At 37.2% G+C, this 17,248-nt stretch overlaps 1 protein-coding gene across 1 annotated transcript; it reads right to left on the bottom strand.

Annotated features, from left to right (window-relative positions):
- Positions 1 to 14,511: 14,511 nt before the first annotated feature.
- On the bottom strand, positions 14,512 to 15,505 carry LOC102505038 (transcription elongation factor A protein-like 4). The gene has a single exon (XM_032484735.1). It carries the CDS (start codon positions 15,337 to 15,339, stop codon positions 14,695 to 14,697), a length of 645 nt encoding a protein of 214 aa, XP_032340626.1. The 5' UTR covers positions 15,340 to 15,505; the 3' UTR covers positions 14,512 to 14,694.
- Positions 15,506 to 17,248: the final 1,743 nt, after the last annotated feature.

Here is a 17,248-nt window from a genome sequence, read left to right on the forward strand (position 1 = left end):
TTAATGAGTTAACAAGCATAAAGCACTGCCTGGCACCTTTTAAAGGCTGCCTATTAGCTCTCACCACAACAGCAAACACCATTGTTACCATAATTGATGCTTATTATTATAGTAACTGAAAGCATTTATTACATTTCTTCCAGCTCTGTGGGGAAAAAATTAGGTCTGAATGACAAGCTTTTATGTTGATTTGAATCCTTCCAGGAAATACATTAGGCACTGGAGAGCTGCATTACTCTAGTAAATTCTTCTTTCCAGTCCCAGCCAATACTTTAAGAACCAGGAAATGTATGTTCATTTTCTAATGTGTCTTATTTACATCTCCCAACTTTATATCTAGGGATGACTGGACCCATTCGTCCTGTTTTGAGTTCTATACTATTTGAGACGAATGGTAGTAGGCGTGAACACTCAGTTCTAGGGATACACATGTGTACCTTCTCTACTGGTATTGATTTGTTCTCAATCTTCTGCCCTTCTCGGGTTTCTTTCTCAGATGTCTCTTCTCTAGCTTCATCTGCTTCCTTATAGTCCTCATCTAGTCACATGGCTTTAGATGCCAATGCTATACAAATAATCCCCAAATTTATATCCAGGCTGGATTTTTCTTCTGAAGTCCAAACTTGCATGTCCAACCGCCTACTCCACATGACCTCTTAGAAGCCCCATAGGTGTCTCGAACTTAACATAAGCCCAACCCACCTCAATCATCCCCTCCAAACCTGCTGCACCTTTAGTTTCTCTCATTATGATGGTGACATCTCCATCCTTCTGATCATTCAGGCCCCAAATCTGAAGTCACCTGTGACTCTCTGCAATAGGTTAAGAAATTCTATTGACTTTATCTTCAAAATCTATCCAGTCTGACCAATTTTTTTTTTAACCATCTCCACTACTACCACCCTAGTCTGAACCACCATCATCTCATATGGATTATTACAGTACCCTCCTAATAGGTCTCCATGATTCCACCCTTGTTTTCCTGTAGCTTATTTTCAACACAGCAGCTGGAATGACATGTTTGAATATGTCATATCAAGTCACTCCTCTGCTCGAAACCCTGAGAGCCAGCTGAGCAGTTCCGCATGATTTGATCACTTATCACTCCTCTGACCTTCTTTCCTCCTCTTGTTCTCGTCCCTGCATTTCCTTACAGTTCCTCAGATGTCCCAGGTGTTCTCCTGCTTCCTGGATCTTTGCTGTCCTGTTTCTGCTGTCTGAAACGCTCTTGCTCAGCTAACTCCCTCACCTCTAAGTGAAGGTGCTTAAATCTCACCTTCCCAATGAGGCCTGCCCAGACCCCCTACGTAATCCTGCACCACTGCCCTCCTTGCCTGCCTCCCTCCTGGTCTCCCTCACCCTGCTCCACATTTTCTTTTTTCCATGGCATGACTCCTAACAACACTCTAGGTCCACAATCCCATCCAAAACCCTTGGGACAATGCATTCAGAATTTAGCCTTTTTCAGATTTTACTAGAGACTGCCACATTTATACCATATATTACATCTCATCCATAGATAAGTTCTCTGATCCAATCCGTTAGTATTTCTGAAGCAAAACATGGAAATAAGCTTATTAATTGGAATAAAGGCTATACATAGTCGTTCAGCTCAGATCAGGTTTACTGACAAATTCAGGAAAAACTTTCTAATTTTAGACCTGTTTAGACTTGTGGAATTACAACTGGTACGCATTTTCCCCTCTACTGGAGGGTGAATTCCACGAGGGCAGCGTTCATCATCTTTAGTTCACTGACATTTCCCAGGGACTGGGGGCAGTGCTTGGCATGTAACACATGTGTGATGTATGTTACTTGAATTAAGAAATTGTCCCACAAAACTCTTCCTTTCCCTCCTCCCAGATTTAATCAGCCAGTCATTGTTTGTTGGACTTGTCTTATAAGTATGCTTTTCCATCTGGACCTTTCCTTTTTTGATCCTTTAATTCTGTTCTCTTTTATTCAAGGAGTCCAGTCTTTCATAGTTTAGGCCCAATCTCACCCCGACGGAGCCCCCCCACCTTGGCTGCACAGCTTGTGATGCCCTTCCCTTATCCAATACTATAGCAATTTTTTTTAAATTTTACTAATATAGCACTTGTGTCCAATCATCATGTGCCTCATTTATTAATGATTTTAAAAATAAATTATCATTACTCCAAATAAATTGCAAGCTCCTTGAGAATAAATGCCCTCCCATCACCACTAGGAGGGCTTTTAGTAAAGCTCTTATTTTACAATAACAGGCTCATCATTTAACAAATTATTACATTTTGCCATTTTTATATGAGACGCTATTCAAGATGCTGAGACTATAATGCCTTATTAGATTTACTCCTTATCTTGAAGAAATTTATTTACTGACTACTGAGGGGGGGAAAAAGGAGAAGAAAATAGGCCACTGCAATTGAATTGATTGGTGCAATTGAGTTGGTTGGGACTATGGGCATTTAGCCCAATCCTGAAGGACCAGGAATCCTCCCCAAGGCAATGGAAGCTAAGATGACACATAAAAATCAAGAGTCATCCAAAGGAGGAGGACAAGGAGAAAGAATGTTGCAAGCAGAGGGGACTCCACGTGCAAAGACCTGCAGGGGAGAGCGGGAGGGGTGTGCTGTTATGTAAGACACACTTGGAAGCACTGGAGGCAATTTAGTGTAGATGATGTGCAGGTTGCCCAGGGTGGTTGGGTGATGCATTGCAAGATAAAACTGGTCTCAGAGGGAGGCAGAAGCCAGATCATAAAGGGTGTCATACATCTTGCTAAGGAATTTAGGCTCATTATAAGAGGAGTGGTAAATTATTCAGGGATTTTAAGCTGAGGGCTATGATGTGCTCAGATCTGCATTTTTGAAAGATGATTCTAGCTGCATTGTGAAGAATGGATTGGTGAGAGTGAGGCTGGAAATAGAGAGACTGGGCTTTTTATTTTTCCAAGAGTTGTGGCAATGCTTTCCTAAGGAGTTTGTGAAACGAATGTGCTTGCTGTTCATCTCTGGTAGGATGAAATCTACATCTTCATGATCCTGCTGCAGAGAAATGTATTGATTAAATATTTATTGACTAAAATGTATTATTGGCTTCTGTTTTATGATCTCTGATCCCCAAAATAAAAGAAAAATGCATTTGTGAAATATGTGAGTGGCAGGTATGTGTTCTGCAAAACAGGACTGATGTGGGCTGAGCTGTCCCTCTGAGAGCAGATACACCACTCCAGAAGGCAGGGAGGGGACAGATCAGAGACGTGATGGGAAGACTGACAGTGACACATGGGATGTGAGCTCTGTGAGAATGAAGAGCTGGGTGCACCCCACACTCTACCTTGATGAAAGCAGCCTTCATAGACCTTTACAACAATGAATCTGTTACACAGATGCCTTCAGCATGTCACTTGCAGACAAAGCTTCCTTTGCTAAGACCCCTCTCAGAAAGGTTGATAACGGGTAAGTCTAGTGAGAGGAATAATTTGTCAAACTAATTTATTACAGTGCAAGAAGTCTCTGAATAATACAAGACTCACAGGGATAGAAGGGTGTCATCTCCTGGTGTTAGTGACTTGCCTCCCACAGACTGGGGCCTCTGCTTATTTGTTTTTGGTTTTGTTACATGGATGAGGCTAATGTTGTTGCCAGTTCTTCAGTTCTGCTAATAATAGTCCATTCTTTATTCATTTTGAAAATGAGAAAATGTGAGCCCATGTGTGGGAATGCTGGGTTTCCAACATGATTCATCAGGAAAAATTGGAGCTGGAAGTGAAAGCTATCAATAAAACAGGAACTGGATCAGCCTGCTGGGGTCCCACCGTTTGGCTGTGAATAATCTGTAGCAGCCACAGGGAAAGGTTTCTAAGTTTTTGCCTCTCTGTTCCCGCAGAAGGGCTCAACCCAAACCCAAACCGCTAAGCACCATGCAAGAACTTTTTATTTTTTGCCTTTATAAAATAAGAAAGAAAAATCACCCAGTGATGCCCCTCTGAAAAAAAAAAAGCATTCTAGTAATAACTAAATGGGAAAATTGTCACCATTCTGATAGAAATGGTCATTTTTCAAGAGAGAGTGTTAAACTTCCTATTTCTAATGTAATGGGTATCAGAAAGAATCATTTTTCCCTGGTCATGGTAATAACTGTATTTATCAAACTATTATGAAGGAAAAGAGAAAGCAAGAAAGAAAGGAAACAAGACAGCAAGAAAGAAAGGGAGAAGGGATAGAAGAGCTTTGACTGGTGAAAGGCCCCCGGGAGTCCCGTTTGCAGGGGTCTGGGGCTGTCACGTCGCACCACATCAGCACCCGGCCCGTTTTTTTGCCCTTGGTTTCCTAGCATGCATTTCATGATCTGTGTATTAGCATTTCAGGATTTAAAAAACAAATGTCCCACTAAGTGAACTGCAGTCGAATTTAACAATTTCAGAAATTAGTAGAAAACCTAAAACAAAAACCATTCCCTAACCATCAGGGCAAGAAATATCATAGCAATGATCATAAAGGAATCCTTACAGTGGGGAAGAAAGAGGGAAGAGCTCTGAATCTGCTGCTTATTTGTATAATTTTAGAAAAATATCTCTTTTCCTATCATAGTTTCTTACTCTGCCAGTTGAGAAGACTGGACTAGATGACCTTTTTCAGACCTAAAATTCTATATATTAAATGAATACAATTAAATTCAGACAGCAAATTTTTTTGTGTGTGTGAGGTTTTAAGGGGTCCCAAGATGACTAGGATAGGATCGTTACTTTTGCAGAATTCACATTACACTATGTGTGGTTCTCACTTTTGTGTAAAACGAGTAGCATTTTTGCTGTTTGTTTCTGAAGCACATGAATATAATCAATGCAAAGGCTTTGCAATGAAATGTAAGTAGATGCAAATCAGTATGGCCCAATGGTGGATACAAGGCACGTAGTTGTGAGGTTATATGTATTTATTCAGCCTGTGCTGTTGACCCGCTGGAAGTGGAGTGTTAGAGTAACTCAACAGATACTAGTTTGTGGAGGCTTGGTTGCACATGTTCAGAGTTACTCTTTAGTTTGCTACAAGCTCTCCCAATGCTGAACTGTACTCCCAACCACTCCTTCTACCCACGTACATAGTTTCAGTCTCCAAACTCACTGAACTCAACCCTAGATGGTGAGTGCCCGACCAGATGATTCAGTGAGAGAAACTATGTACTTTCCTCCTGGTTCTCAAGGGGAGCACTAACACAGGTGGGGATGAGTATTCTCATTTTAATTTGAGAGCTTTGCCTCTCTCTTCCCTGCTAGGCACAGATGTGAGTAGACGGTGCTGTCATCAGCACCAGCCTGGCACTGTCGCTGTCTAAATCTGCCAGCTGTGTCTACTGGCGCACTGTAAGGTGAACCTCCTATGATGGTACATTTCAGTGTTCACATCACACTAAATTCACCATACTGATAAAAGTCTTTTACTTCACCCTTCCATTTTTAGGATGTTCTGACTTTCATGAAGTGTCACAGGGCTTTTTTTTTTTTCTTTCTGAAAATCTCTTTCTGGGAAACTTCTTGATACTCCATGTTACTTTGCTTCAAAAAGTCCACTTCAGATAATACTCCCTGCCTTTGGACTTTCAACATTCCTTAGCCAGATGTTCAACAGCAAATATTTTCTCAGCTGGGAAAAAAAAGAGGAAAAAATAGTGAAACTTGTCAGCAGTGGTGGGAATTATCAGTATCAATGAACAGTTATTTTTTGCTTTTGCCTGGGAGATTGGCAGAAATATTTGAAATGTGAACCTGGGTCCTTTCCGTAATATACCTTAATAAATTCCAGCTCTGCAGTACAAAACGAAAACTGATACAGGAGAATACAGAGTGTGCAAAAATATGGAACATATTCAGAAGTTATTACTGTTCATTCTACCTCCAATCATAGGTTCAATGAAACTCTATGTGATAAATGAACTTTCAGGATATGTTTGCATTGAGTTTATGAGTTTAAACATTTATGAGTTTCAAGAATAAATGACTTGATTTTTTTGGAGGGGTGTTCCCTAGAGAGCTTAAAGGTAACTGAAATATCTTTGGCTCAGAATATTTCTTAAGTAGCTTTGAACCCAGAGAATTTAATTGAATTTGAAAACCCACTTAGGAATAAAAATCTGAGGGCACTTTGGGTATTGCATTATGGCGCTAAGGCAAATATTTCAAAAATATTTAACTTTAAATTAAATTTTCATTCATTTGGCTGGTTAATTAAATATGATTTTTTCCCTGAATTTCCCTGAGAAGGAAAGGACTCTTTGAATGCATAGTATAAAAAAGAATACTAAATAAATTGGAATACAAGAGGCCTTTGGCTTGGGGCAACTTTGTAAAGTAACAGCTATTTATCAAGGAAAGAAACATACTACTTCCTTTGATCTGTTTCTTCCTTTGGTTTCTTGAAGTTATTAGGGACCCTTTTTGGTCTCTCCTAGTCTGGATGATCACTTGTTTGCCAGTGAAAGTGATTTCGAAAGGAATTTACAATGCACTCGTTGCTTTCTCCCAAGGTCCTCAGACTATAGACTTCTCAAGTAAGATTTATCAAGCCGGGTCCTTTTAACTCAGTATCTTTGGGTTCAGACTTGGGTTTTTTCAGTTATTGGCTTGGAATCTCTTCAAACCTGGTTCAATGTATGGAAAAAGCTCATCCTTAGTGACACAATACATTAACTTGTAATTAAAAACTAAACTTTTATCTTGATATCACTTTTAAGATACAGGCAATCAAAATTGGCATATGAGGGCACTACGAATCATTCATTTTTCTCAAATAATTCCTTCATTTGAAATCGTGGCATTTTAATTTTGAGAATGTGGCATTGAAGTGTATACTGACAGGTTACCTGAAAAGTTGAATGTTAAAATTTAAATCTTGGATAATTTTTTAGCCTAGTTAAAGAGCAGTCTCAACCTATAAAACAATAATATCACTATGGACTTATTTGAGGGGGATATGATAAAATCTTTCAAGGATCTTCTCTTTTGTTTAAAAGATATGACTTTTTAAATATGAAGATTAGAAACAAATACCCCTGCTTTGAATCACCAGAATTGATGCGACTCAGTTTCTAAGGTACAGGGAGATACAGGGCAGCCAGTCACCTGCCTGGTTAAATTATTCTGAGTCTAGGAAACTACTCCATCATCCCTCTCTCCCCATGTAGGGGGAAAATTACTTTCCTTTTTATTTTATATTTATTCCCCAAGACCCCCAAAATTTATATAACTTAAGTGGGAAAATCAGAAAGTTTATGTTTTGAAAGGAATTGGCAAAATATTTGGGAATTTCTCATTATCATATCAGCCGCTCTTTAAGTAACCTTAGTGCCTGTAACTTGATTGAAAAGGAACTTTAGAGCCAAAACTGAAGCACCTACAATCAGTAAAGTTGGATCAGAGGGTACTTTTATAACACTTTGATATTATAGTTGGACATAGAAGGTAGCCAAACAATTCAAATACAAATAATTGAACATTCATTTGCTGTCCACATAATCCTGAAGCCTAATGCCTCATTAAGAGTCACTTCCACTTCTTCTGAACCGTTTTCCAAACACCTTTTAACTTCAGAATTAGTCCAAATGCAAGGAGCCAAAAGTACAGAGTGTCCTGCCAGAAAATCTCTGCATTTCTGTTACTGAAAACCAGGCTTAGAGCAAAGAAATCTTCCAAGGGAAATTATAGAGGACTTACCACCCAAATATTGGACCAAATTAATGAACCTAAGATAATATTTTGAATGAGCGTTATTTGCCTACCAGCAATATGAACATCTCTCATTTAGTCAAGGTGATGGAGAACCGATATAGATCTAAAAATACATCAAATCTACAGAACATATGTAGTTGCAGGATATATATGTTATAGTACATTACACATACGATATAAAATAGAGCTGCATACAATGATTACTGGCACTTTCTCCTAATGTTACCTGGTTCCAAACTATAACTGTTTTTACAAAGTTGCCCAATTACTAGCATTACTTAAGTGACATTCAGTAATGCAAGTCTTTCCTTCCTCCTCATTTCCTTCTTGAGAGTAAGTTTGGAGAGGGTCCCAAGAAACCAAGTTTTAAAAAGGTGTCTGAATGGTTCTGAAGAGAAACCAAATTTCCTATCTCCTCAGTTTGGCCACCTGTTAGCCTGGTACCTCAGCTTCTCCAGAGAGGAGTGAATAAAGTGAATACAGAAGTCTGCCTGCATGCCAGATACTGAAGTGGGCTGCTTTAAGATGAATCCCTAGTCTTTGCAACTATGTTTGTAATGTAGACAAAAGAACCCCAAATGGTTATAGTTACACAAAATGAGAAACCCATTCCTGGAGCTGTTGTCAACAGACTTCAATCTTGAAAGTAGCTAGAAGTTTCTTCTTAGAGGAATCATGTCAGATACGTGCATTGAAAGTTGTCCTTCAATTAGGGAATAGCAAAGAGAGATAGAGTCCAGCTTGTCAAAGGAGCATGGAATTAGGGTGTCCTGGAGGACAAGATATCAAATACTAGAATTTTAACTTACAGATTATCTTTTGTTTCCTCATGAAATTCTAATTTCTTAGTACAGAATTAAATTTTGGAAAATGAAAGATATTACTAAAGAAATGAAAAATAGAAAAACATCAAAAAGAAAATGTCACTGTGCCTATAATCCATATTTTGTGCTATTTCCCTCCGGTTTTAAATTATATCTGTATCTTTATATTGAAACTCAGATAGATATTTACATTTAAAGGCCACCGATTGTGTGAGTTTCTCTAGGTAACATCATTGCTGTACAAAAATGTTGTTTCAGCTGGAGCAAGAACCCAGTCAAATAATAGAGTAGCTAATGTTTATACATTGCTTGTAGCAGGCAGTGTGTGCTTGCCACCTGTTAAAAGAAAGCTTTTACACTTCAGAAGAGTGAGGTAGGTACTATATGACTTCCCATTTTATTGATGAGGTAAGGAGGTTCAGAGGCTTTGAGTGATTTTGCTCCGACGATGTAGCAGAAGCAGGATTGTAAGCCTGCTGGGGAGTTGTTGCTCTTAACCTCTGTGGAGAGCCCAGCAGGGCATGAGTGGCTAGAGCGTGTGTACAGGCTTGCAGTTCCTGAAACTCCCCTCCGCTCCTGCCTTTCTGTCTTAACACTAACATTGAAGTGGTGGAAAGTTGGTGGGGCAATCTTGAGGCTCGTTGGAGATAGGCTGTGGCGCTACCAAAACGGCCTAGGCACCATTGATCTCAGTGTTTCCAACAGGCTGGGTTTGAGCCTCAGCTTTTACTCCTTAAATATGACAGAGGAGCAGAAAGAGAACTTCACAGATAACTAAAAATTTTTACCCAAGGCAGTCTTCATTTTCCTTTTCTCCTTACAATGGCTGTGTTTTTTTCCTTGAGACATGGAAAATGAGTCTGAGAGACCCCTGCAAAATTCTGCACAGCAAATTTCTAGATTCATGTAAACAATCCAAGAAAATAATCTTAATTTTTTTTCAGACTATTTTAACAGTTGGATACTTGGTTCTGAAAAACAGTCTGTTTCAATTTCGGCTGTAAATTAAGACAAGAGGAATTTTAGAGTCTTCAACAGAGGCTGCTATTTTAGGACAGTCTTCTCAGCTTTTGGGCTCAGTTGTGCTTTGCTAACTCAAAGCTCTTTCCCTGAGAAATCAGCCATCTTAATTACTCAAGTTTCCGTTGAAGGATATCTGAAGTGACCAGACCCCTGAGGGACAGAGTCATAATATGAAGGATGTTTATTGCTATTCTTATGTCCTCCTCATTCAGTGACACACAGAAGCATCTCTGTTTTTTAGTATCAAGTAATCAGCATCAAATTATTTTCTCTGGAAACCTTGACCCTATTACTGTTAAATCACATGCACATGCGTAAATGATTTACAAGCTGCCCAGCTTAGCTTCGTATTCTACGTCTCTCTGCTGATTGCATTTTCATTTTATCACAGCAAACTTCTCATAGGTCAAAGAAACCGCCCTCTCAAGGAGGTCAAATTCCCTTTTACTTCACATTCAATTTAATGAAACAAGATAGGAAATCACTGTTTCTGAAGCATCATTCCCAGAGCTCGATAACATGGGAGCCCGATACTCTTGAGTGATGGGAACCTCTAGGCTGACATCTGGTGTTGGATGATTTCAGACACACAAAGGAAATCCACTTGTTCGGAGGCTGCTGTGGAGGCAGCTGGCCTGCAGAGTTAAACAACAGCATAAAGATCGTGCTTGCCCAACTTCTGAATTTAAAAAACAAAAAAAGAAAAAAAATGGAAAAAACTAAAGGTAGGGGGAAACATCTGCCCAGCATCTGTTGTTAAAAACTTTATCTCTCTTATGAACCTCAGACTGTGTGTTCCTAAAAATGCCAGTTCACCAGGTGATAGTGGTAAGACCAGTATAATATGAGATAACGATAATGTGGGGAAATGAAGTAATAACAGTGGGACTCTTGTCCATTCTGAGGGAGAAATTTGTCTGTCCAAGAAACAGATCTAGTTTTGTTTTTGGGTACATATCAAGACATCTGGCTTCATAAGCCCTTGGTTTAGTCTCAGGTTTCTCTCAAATAGTCTTGTCTATATCCTCAGTACCTAGTTTTCCTCATTTCCAATACCTTGCAGAATTTTTCATACATAGTTGATATTCAATAAATGACTTTGGAAAGACACCTAATCCGTTAACGTTCATCAGATATTTTAGAAAAGCTTTGATGTACTCTCAGATCACTTTCCTTTTTTTATGGAAAATTTCCAACAATCTGCAGTTTATATCGCATTTGAAAAAAACTTTGACTTACTTTTATGTTTTTTATTATAGAATATTTCAAACATGAAAGATAGAGAATAATTTAATGAATACCCACAAGCAGGCTTTAAAAAAAATTGAACATTTGCCACGTTTGCTTTAGACATACTTTTAAAAAGAAGCAAAACACTGCAGATACTGATGAAGTCCCCATACCTCCATGAGTTGGTTTGCTTCCCCACCTTCCTCCCTCCTGCAGACTGTGCGTCTGCTCAGAGATTGGTGTGTATCGTTCTCATGCAGGGTTCACCAGTACATACTTACACTTTTTATTCTACAGGTTGTGTATAGTTTACCATTTCACTTTACTATAATATATGTTTTATTAAGTATGTATTTATTTATAAAATCATTGGTGACACACTGTACATATAATTTTTAAATTTTCTCTTTTCTCTCAGTATGATATTTTTCAGATTTTTCATGTTTACTCGACTAGTTAAAGATCACTGCTTCTTCAACTCTGGGAAAGAAGTTTTCTTTTTTCAGTATTCAGTGTATCATGAATTATACGTCTAATTAAAATATAAAAAAGAATTCTTAGAAAAACGTGATAAAACAAAGATATACTAAGACACAAGTCTGTATTTAACAGATACAAATTACCCTGTCAAGTTGTTGTAAGAGTTTCTACATGCTTGCTCTCATCCTGACACAGACTGGTAACAGTTTGCCAGCTGACACTGGTGGAGCATAACTCCTCACACCTTCAGTGAGGGCTGTGCATGGTCGCTTCCTTCCAAAGAGTGCAGTATGGATGGGGATGGGAACTTTACACGAGAGAAATCTGACAAGTACTAGCACAGCTAGGTGATCAAGGTCAACATCCTCAGTGATGTCATGTTGCCAGTGTGTATCCTTGATAGGATGTGATAAGAAGGACACTTTACCTTTGTGATCTTTCTTCCCAAATCATATAACCACAGTATAACCTCAAGAAAAAACATTGGAAATAACCAGTATGAGGGACATTCTACAAAATACCTGACCAGTAATCCTCAAAACTCAGGTGATAAAAACAAGGAAAGCCTAACAAACTGTTACAGTCTGGAGGAGCTTACCAAGATGTGATGACTAAATGTAATGTGGTATCCTGGATGGGATCCTGGATCAGAAAAGGAATATTAGGTATGAACTGAGGAAATTCAAATAAAGTGTAGATTTTAGCTAATAATTTTAAATTAAGGTTGTTTCATTAGTTGTGACAGATGAACATAGTAATGTAAGATATTGACAATAGGAGAAACTGGGTACACCATATATAAAAACTCTGTACAATTTGTAAATCTAAAACTATTCTAAAACAAAACTTTTTTTAAAAAGCCATTGAGAAAATTTAATATAACCAAGAAATATGCATTTACATAAATACCCATGCCCAGAAAATGAAAAGAAACAATTGACCATATATACACATACATATACATACATATATATATATATATGTATGTATGTGTGTGTGTGTGTGTATATATATATACATATATATATGTAAGCCTTTATTTTGGGATTTTTTTCTGCTCTGATCAATGATCTATATACCTCCTTATGCAATACCTCACTATCTTAATTATGTAGTTTTATAGAAAGTTGTGTGGGTGGGTAGCATAAATCCTCCAACTCTATTCTTTTTCAAATCTTTGTTGGTATTCTGGGTCTTATGCATTACGATTTATTTTTGAGTTACCTTGTCAATTTTTCCAAAAAAGACTATAAAAATTTTAATATAGATTACATTAAATAAATACATATATTGGGGAGAATTGACATCTTAAACATACTGAGTCTTACCATCCATGAGAATAGAATGGATTTCCATTTTGTTAGAGATTTTCTTTAATTGCTTTCAGCAATCTTTTTATTTTATTTTTTTAACTTTTTTTTATTGAGTTATAGTCATTTTACAATGTTGTGTCAAATTCCAGAGTAGAGCACAATTTTTCAGTTATATGTGAACATACATGTATTCATTGTCACTTTTTTTTTGCCGTGAGCTACCACAAGATCTTGTATATATTTCCCTGTGCTATACAGTATAATCTTGTTTATCTGTTCTACATATGCCTGTCAGTATCTACAAATTTTGAACTCCTAGTCTATCCCTTCCCACCCCCTTCCCCCTTGGCAACCACAAGTTTGTATTCTATGTCTATCAGTCTGTTTCTGTTTTGTATTTATGTTCTTTTTTTTTTTAGATTCCACAGATAAGCCATCTCATATAGTGTTTTTCTTACTCTTTCTGGTTTACTTTACTTAGGATGACATTCTCCAGGGACATCCATGTTGCTGCAAATGGCATTATGTTGTCAGTTTTTATGGCTGAATAGTATTCCATTGTATAAATATACCACTTCTTCTTTATCCAGTCATCTGTTGATGGACATTTAGGCTGTTTCCATGTCTTGGCTATTGTAAATAGTGCTGTGTATGAACACTGGGGTTCAGGTATCTAGCAATCTTTTTAGATTTCTGTATACAGGTCTTTCACTTCTTTTATAAAATGAATCCTAAGTATAATATTTCTTTTCAATGTTATTGTGAATAAAATTATTTTCTTAATTTCAATTTTTGATTGTTGCTAGTGTTCTGAAACATAATTGCATTTTTAATTTTGATTTGTTCTCTGTGAGCTTTCAAACTTGTTTACTAATTCTAGGTTTTGTTCTGCTTGGTTGTTTTTTTTTTTTTTCTTTTGAGGTTTCTTAAGATTTTCTACACATATGATTATGTCTGCAAATAAAGACAGGTTTTTTTTTTTCGATATGTGCTTTTAATTTATTTTTCTGGCCTGATTGCAGTGCCTAGAACCTCTAACACAGTACTGAATAGAAGTGGTAAGAGCAAATATCTTTGCTTTGTTCCTGATCTAAGTGTGAAATCATTCAATCCTTCACTATTAAGAGTTGTCAGCTTTTCTTACATGCCCTTTATGAGGTTGAAAAATTTCCTACTATTCCTAACTTGTTGAAAGTTTTTTTTTAATTGTAAGTGAACATTGGAATTTTTTTCAAATCTTTTCTGATTCTGCTGTGATGGCCAAATGGTCTTGTCTTCTATTCCATGGATATTGCATTTAACACTGCTTGATTTTTTTCGATGTTAAATCAATTTTGTATTCCTTGGGTAAATCCCACTTGAACATGGCATATAATCCATTTAATATGTTGACTAGATTTGCTAATATTTTTGTTAAGGATTTTTGTGTCTGTATTCATTTAGATATTGGTTTACAGTTTTCTGGCCTCAGGATAAGTTGGAAGATGTTTCTTCCTCCTCTGAAAGAGTTTGTGTTAGATTGGTATCCTTTGTTCTTTAAATGTTAGGTGGAATGCATAGTGAAGTCACCTGGATCTGTGCTTTTCTTTGTGGGAAGCTTTTCAATTATTAATTTAATTATATCACTTGCTATAGGTTTATACAGATTTTCTATTTCTTCTTGAGCCTTTCTTGGTATTAAGTATATTTTTATCAAGTTGTCCATTTTATCTAAGTTGTTTAATTTTTTGACATAAAATAGATTGTAATGTTTTCTCATAATCATTTAAATTTCTGTAGAATTCATAATTCCCCCTCATTTATTCCTGACTTTATTGATTTATGTCTTCTCTCTTTTTTTCTTTATCAGTTTTGTTGACTTTTCAAACAACCAACTTTTTTTTTGAAGTTTTATTGTTTTTATTTTATTTATATATTTATTTATTTTTTATGGTTCTGCAAACTTTTTTTTTTTTTTAATTTTACAATGCACCATAAACATTTTTCCATGCAATGGATGAAAATTTGCTACTGAAACATAGAGGGCTGCAGTTGGATAACATGAGTGACACCTAAAGTGTAGTATTAGCATAAGATTAAATAAAGCACAAGGCTTTGCAAATGCCTGCCAGGGGCACTACACAAAAGGAACGTCTTCAAAGCCCCTTTGTGGGGCCCTGCAGCCACCCCTGAGTTCCCTTGGGCCCCTGGGGTGGAAAGGGTCCTGTAAACTTTTTTGCATCCACATAAACCCCCCCAGTTTCTGTCTGGTTTTCTTCACTTCATCCTCCACCCTAGCCATCTCGTCAAATTCTCTTATCATCTCCTCATTGCTCAAATGCATATCGTGTATGGCCTCCTTGTATTCCTTGAGACACTGAGCCAGCCCCTTGTTGGTTTTCCTTTTGGCCTTCCTGGGTACATCGTCCCCAGCTGGGCGCTTTCCTGCAGCCTTTGGTTTGCTGGCTGGCTTTCCTTCTTTTGCCTTTCCCTCGCTCTCTGGTTTTCCTTCTTTTGGTTTTCCCTCATTCTCTGGCTTTCCCTGGCTCACTGGCTTTCCTTCTCTTGGCTTTGCCTCACTCTCTGGCTTTTCCTTATCCTTTAGTACTTCCTTATCTTCTTTCTTTCCCTTGTGATCAGTCCTTCCTTTGTTTTCTAACTTTTCCTTGTCTTCCACAGTACAAGCTACTCCTGGCTTTCCCGCATCCAGTGGCTGTTCTTTGTTTTCCATCTTTCCTGGGTTCTCAGGCATTCCTTCATTTTCACTGCAGAGTTTTTCCATGTTGAGATGTCCCCTCCTTTTCCTGTCCTGCGGGGATTCTGGACAGGTTCCTCCTCCTTTTCTAGCCTAGCAGAGTGCTGGGAAGAACGGACTTGCAGATCTCAGGGAACCTGGAGCAACAATTAGAAGCTCACAGACGGCTCCGGGTCCAACCGCAGGGAGGGAGGGAGGGAAAGCCGTTTTAATTTTTTTTAATTTATTTTTATGCAATTTTTAAAAGTTACTTAACATTTACAGTTATTACAAAATATTGGCTATATCCGCCGTGTTGTACAATACATCCTTGGGCCTATCTTACACCCAATAGTGTGTACTTCCCACTCTCCCACCTCTCCTCCCCACTAGTAACCAGTAGCTTGTTCTCTATATCTGTGAGTCTACTTCTTTTTTTGTTATATTCACTAGTTTGTTGTAGTTTTTGGATTCCAAATATACATGATATCATACAATATTTGTTTTTCTCTGACATATCAAAGAACCAACTTTGTTTCCATTGATTTTCTGTATTGATTTTCTGTTTTCTTATTCATTGATTTCAGCACTGATCTCTATTATTTCCTTCTTCCTACTTAATTTGGGTTCTTAATTAGTTCTTCTTTTTCCCTGAGGTGGAAGCTTAGTCTTTTAAAAATCTTTCTTCCTTTCTAATGTAAGTGTTCAAGCACTAAATTTCCCTCTAAGCGCTACTTTAGCTGCATTCTCAAGATTTTATATGTTGTGTTTTTTTCCAAGTAATTCAAGATATCTTCTTATTGTCACTGTGGTTTCTTATTAGACCTTTGGATTATTTATAAATGTGTCAATTTCCAAATATTTGGGATGACTCAAAATTTTTTCTGTTGTTAATTTCTAATTTAATTTTATAGTGCTCAGAGAAGGTATTTTATATGATTTCAATCCTTTAAAATTTATTGTGACATCTTACGACCTAGACTATGAAATATTTTGGGAAATGTTCTTCTTGTCCTTGAAAAGAATGTGTATTCTGCTGTTTTGGGGTGGAATATTCTATAAATGTCAGGTCAAGTTAATTGATGTTGTTCAAACCTTCTAAATCACTATTGATTTTTCTGTCCAGTTGTTCTATCAATTGCTGGAAGTAAGGTATTGAAATCTCAACCTATAGTTGTTGAACTGTCTATTTCTCCTTTCAGTTCTCTCTGTATTTGGTTTATGTATGCTGAGGCTCTAGTATTAGGTATATATACATTTATAACTTCCATATATATTGGCCCTTGTATCATGAAATATCCTTCTTTGTCACTAGAAATATTTCTTGTCTTCACCCCTATTTTACCTAATACTAGTATAGCCACTCAAGCTTTATTTATGACTACTACATGTATGGTATATCTTTTCTCACCCTTAATCTAATTGTGTCTTTAAATCCAAATTGCGTCTCCTGTAGACAACACAGGATCTTTTTTATTCAGTCTGATTATCTCTGCCTTTTCATTGGAGTGTTTAATCCATTCACTTTATAAGACATTGATTTAGTTGGATTTATATCCACCTTTTTGGTCTTTGTTTTCAAGATGTCTCATGTCTTTTTTGCCCCTGTGTTCTTCCTTTATTACATTTTAATTGAATCAATATTTTAATGTACCATTTTATTTTCTATTTTTTTGATAGGAACTTTATTAAGATATAATTCATATACCATATAATTCATCCATTAAAAATGTGCAATTCAGTAGTTTTCAGTTTAGTCACAGAGTTGGGAATCATCATCACAATAAATTTTATGACTTTTTATTGCCTCCCCCTGGAAGAAAACCTCTTTTATTCATTAGCAGACACTTTCTATTTCCCCTAACCACTCCCCACCCCAACCCAGTCCTAGGCAACCACTAGTCTATTTTTCCTCCATGGATCTGCCTGTGTTGGTAAGAGCAGATATCTTTGCTTT

The sequence above is a fragment of the Camelus ferus genome, chromosome 8 (assembly GCF_009834535.1).
Source record: "Camelus ferus isolate YT-003-E chromosome 8, BCGSAC_Cfer_1.0, whole genome shotgun sequence".
Lineage (NCBI taxonomy): Eukaryota > Metazoa > Chordata > Mammalia > Artiodactyla > Camelidae > Camelus > Camelus ferus.

Excerpts from the sequence above, each read along its gene's own strand:
- LOC102505038 (XM_032484735.1), bottom strand. The coding sequence starts at position 15,339 with ATGGAAAAACTCTGCAGTGAAAATGAAGGAATGCCTGAGAACCCAGGA.